The 4,365-nt window shown below is 57.7% G+C and overlaps 1 protein-coding gene across 1 annotated transcript; it reads left to right on the forward strand.

Annotated features, from left to right (window-relative positions):
- Positions 1-229: 229 nt before the first annotated feature.
- HSD17B1 (hydroxysteroid 17-beta dehydrogenase 1) lies at positions 230-3,171 on the forward strand. Its single transcript, XM_025363616.1, has 6 exons — positions 230-1,181; positions 1,275-1,442; positions 1,589-1,768; positions 1,950-2,043; positions 2,390-2,567; positions 2,654-3,171. The coding sequence occupies exons 1-6, from the start codon at positions 1,085-1,087 to the stop codon at positions 2,897-2,899; spliced, it is 963 nt and encodes a 320-aa protein (XP_025219401.1). The 5' UTR covers positions 230-1,084; the 3' UTR covers positions 2,900-3,171.
- Positions 3,172-4,365: the final 1,194 nt, after the last annotated feature.

Below are 4,365 nucleotides of genomic sequence, written 5' to 3' on the forward strand. Positions count from 1 at the left end.
CAGAGCGAGACTCCGTCTCAAAAAAAAAAAAAACAAAAACACCCCAAAAAACTAGCCGGGCGAGTAGTCCCAGCTACTTGGGAGGCTGAGGCAGGAGAATGGCGTAAACCTGGGAGGCGGAGCTTGCAGTGAGCTGAGATCCGACCACTGCACTCCAGCCCGGGCAACAGAGCCAGACTCCGTCTCAAAAAAAAAAAAAAAAAAAAGATACAGACAGGGTGGTCTGGAAGGGTCCAGAGCAGGAGCTTCTATCTCTGTAGAGTTTGGGTTACGTCACCCTCTGGACACATGGATGAGTTCTTCACCTTCTGTCAGCCTCCACGTGTTGAGCTCTCAGAAGCTCCCCGAACCCTGCCCTTTGGGCCTTTTATGGAGAACTCCATTGGCTGTCCATGATTGAAGCATGGACAACTGTGATAATGTGACTGGGCAAAAAGGGTCTGATCTAAGCCTAGCAAGGCTGGTCCAGATTCTTTGGGCCTTGGTGCAGCATTCCTTTCTCCAGGGTATGGGGCAAGGACCCACTCTGGAATGAGGATCCTACAACCACAATCAGATTAGAGTCCTGCCCTGGGCAGCTGAAAAGAGGACAGGAGAAGGTCAGAGAGAGGAGAGGCTGTTTTTTGACGCCTGAGGTGCCCCAACATTACGATGAAAGACTAACCATGGTCATGTGAGTTATGAGCTAGAAACTGTGGACAAAACCAACACATATACAATCATCTCCCACCTCCTAGCGCCTTTACTTTCACAGCCTCTGCAGCAAACTGTGGTCACTATAATTGCTCCGGTGGCACAGAGGCATACCCAGGGGAATCTTCCCCGGGGGGCTACTCTGTGCCCACGTGGGAACCCACACCTCCCCTCCCTCTGACCAGCAACCAGGACAGTTTGGTGTTCCAAGCAGTGGGCTCATGTCTGTTTTGGCTCAGAACAGGGTGGGGAGATCGGGCCAGGGACCCGCAGGAGGGTTTATCCTTGAGATTGCGTGGGAGACACAACAAGGGGTGGGGGCCTGCGGGCGGGGCGGGGCGAAGCAGGTGATATCCAGCCCAGAGCCCCAGCCTCTCCCCACAGTCTCACCATGGCCCGCACCGTGGTGCTCATCACCGGCTGCTCCTCGGGCATCGGCCTGCACTTGGCGGTACGTCTGGCTTCAGACCCATCCCAGAGCTTCAAAGGTATAGATAGGTAGGGACAGGGAGGGAGAGAAGGGAGGAGCCCCTGGAGGCCAGAAGACAAGTCAGATCTTCCTTCTCTCCCAAAACCTCCAGTATATGCTACATTGAGGGACCTGAAAACACAGGGCCGGCTGTGGGAGGCGGCCCGGGCCCGGGGATGCCCTCTGGGATCCCTAGAGACGTTGCAGCTGGACGTAAGGGACTCAAAATCCGTGGCCGCTGCCCGGGAATGCGTGACTGAGGGCCGTGTGGACGTGCTGGGTGAGCCTCCCAGAAACACATGGGCTCCTAGGAGCTTTCTCCACCCTGCCTTCAACCCAACATGTCCCGAGGCCCAGGGAGCACGAGGGGACAGGCTGTGCTGAGGGTGATGCTGAGGCAGGCTGGTCGGGCCTCTGTCCCTGCAGTGTGTAACGCAGGCCTGGGCCTACTGGGGCCGCTGGAGGCGGTGGGGGAGGACGCCGTGGCCTCTGTGCTGGACGTGAACGTGGTGGGGACGGTGCGGGTGCTGCAGGCCTTCCTGCCAGACATGAAGCGGCGCGGTTCGGGACGCGTGTTGGTGACCGGGAGCATGGGAGGATTGATGGGTGAGTGGTAGGTACTGGCCTCCGCAGCTCCAGATTGTGTGGGGAGCTGAGCCTTGAAAGCAGGCTCCGGTGGGAGGGTAGGGGGGTAGGGGGAGGGGTACAGTCAGCTTGGAGGGGCACCGCCTTCCCGGGTATGACCCCCTGGCCCCTGGGCCTCAGGAACCTCGTCTCCCCACCTAAGGGCTACCCTTCAATGACGTTTACTGCGCCAGCAAGTTCGCGCTCGAAGGCTTATGCGAGAGTCTGGCAGTTCTGCTGCTGCCCTTTGGGGTCCAGTGAGTCAACACCTCCGTCTCCCCAACCCTCTGAACTCTGACCTAGAGACCCCGAGCACCCCGTCATGCGGGAGCTGCTCTGGGGCGATCTCCCTGGCCCTCCCTGCCCAGCTCACTTTTGCTGTGTGCCAGGGCTCCCGCGTAGCCTCAGATGGATTTGGGAGGGCTGCTCCAGCAGGAACCCGCGTTTCAAATGTTCTGGTTATCACCAGCACCCTTTCTGCCTCACTGCGCAGCGCAGCGGTGCGGGGCCCGGGACGTGGTCGGGGCTGGGGCTGGAGTTGGGGCTGGGACTGGTGCCTGGCTCGCGTCCGCCCCCGCCCACTCGTTGCTCTCGGGCCGGCAGCTTGAGCCTGATCGAGTGCGGCCCAGTGCACACCGCCTTCATGGAGAAGGTGTTGGGCAGCCCAGACGAGGTGCTGAACCGCACGGACATCCACACCTTCCACCGCTTCTACCAATACCTCGCCCACAGCAAGCAGGTCTTTCGCGAGGAGGCGCAGAACCCTGAAGAGGTGACGGAGGTGAGCGCGGGGCTGGACTCCGGGAGCCGGGGCGGTGCGTCCTCCAGCGCGCATTGGTGGCCAGAGCGCTCCTTCCGCTGCCGCAGGTCTTCCTCACCGCTTTACGCGCCCCGAAGCCGACCCTGCGCTACTTCACCACCGAGCGCTTCTTGCCCTTGCTGCGGATGCGCCTGGACGACCCCAGCGGCTCCAACTACGTGGCCGCCATGCACCGGCACGTGTTCGGCGACGATCCAGCAAAGGCCGAGGCTGGGGCCGGGACTGGGGGCGGGGCCGGGCCCAGTGGGGTGGGGGACCCTGAGCTCGGCGATCCTCCAGCCGCCCCGCGGTAAAGTCTTTCTCAGCCGCTGTCTCCCTCGCCCTTCTTTGTCCTCTGGGTCTGTGTGGTCCCTGGGGACGGGGCGGCGGTGGTGGTGGCGGCGGCTGTGGGTGGCTAACTAAGATACATCGCGTTAGCCAGTTTTACCAGAGCGGCTAGGCGCAATGGCTGTCGCCTGTAATGCCAGCGCTTTGGGAGATGGAGACAGGAGGATTGCTCAAGCCCTGGAGTTGGAGACCAGCCAGAGCAACATAGTGAGACCCCTATCTCTACAAAAATAAAAAACTTAAAAATCAGCACAGTGGCACCATTCCTTGAGCCCAGGAGTTGGAGGGTGCAGTGAGCATGATGGGGCCACTGCACTCCAGCCTGGGCGACAGAGTGAGACCCGTCAATTAATCAAACCAACCAACCAACCGAGCAACTCAGAAACCGAAGTCCAGAAAGAAGCAGCCCAGGATCACGCCTCAAGTCCACGTTAAAGCCCAGACACAGTCTCTGGATACCCAATGGGCATCTGCAGGAGGAGTTAGGTGGCACTTGGGTTGGAGTAGAGTCAGGTTATGACCTGGACCCCATTAGCCATGAGACCTCAGGCAAGTTCCTTACTTTCTCTGAGTCTTTCTTTTCTTTCTTTCTTTCTTTTTTTTTTTTCCTGAGACAGAGTTTTGCTCTTGTTGCCCAGGCTGGAGTGCAATGGGGTGATCTCGGCTCACCACAATCTCCGCTTTCCGGGTTCAAGTGAGTCTCCTGCCTCAGCTGGGATTATAGGCATGCACCACCATGCCCGGCCCTTTTTGTATTTGAAAATACAAAATACAAAAAAAAATTTGTATTTTCAGTGGAGATGGGGTTTCTCCATGTTGGTCAGGCTGGTCTGAAACTCTTGACCTTACGTGATCCACCCGCCTCAGTCTCTCAAAGTGCTGGGCATACAGGCATGAGCCACCCCATCCGGCCCTCTGAGTCTTTCTCATCTGTAAAATGGGTACAATAATGCCTATCTAATGGGTTTTAGTAATGGTGGAGATAATGCCTGAAAGTGCTGGTATAGTCTTTTTTTTTTTTTTTTTTTGAGACGGAGTCTCGCTCTGTAGCCCAGGCTGGAGTGCAGTGGCCGGATCTCGGCTCACTGCAAGCTCCGCCTCCCGGGTTCACGCCATTCTCCTGCCTCAGCCTCCCGAGTAGCTGGGACTACAGGCGCCCGCCACCTCGCCCGGCTAGTTTTTTGTATTTTTTAGTAGAGACGGGGTTTCACTGGGTTAGCCAGGATGGTCTCGATCTGCTGACCTCGTGATCCGCCCGTCTTGGCCTCCCAAAGTGCTGGGATTACAGGCTTGAGCCACCACGCCCGGCCTGGTATAGAGGTCTTAATAGCCAACAAGGACTGTTATTAGAACGAATAGTAATATGACTACTGTCACATTTTGCAAATGTGTAAAGAAGAAAGAGGGTTAAATGAATCAAAGGGAGACAGCC

This window comes from Theropithecus gelada, chromosome 16, assembly GCF_003255815.1.
Source record: "Theropithecus gelada isolate Dixy chromosome 16, Tgel_1.0, whole genome shotgun sequence".
NCBI lineage: Eukaryota > Metazoa > Chordata > Mammalia > Primates > Cercopithecidae > Theropithecus > Theropithecus gelada.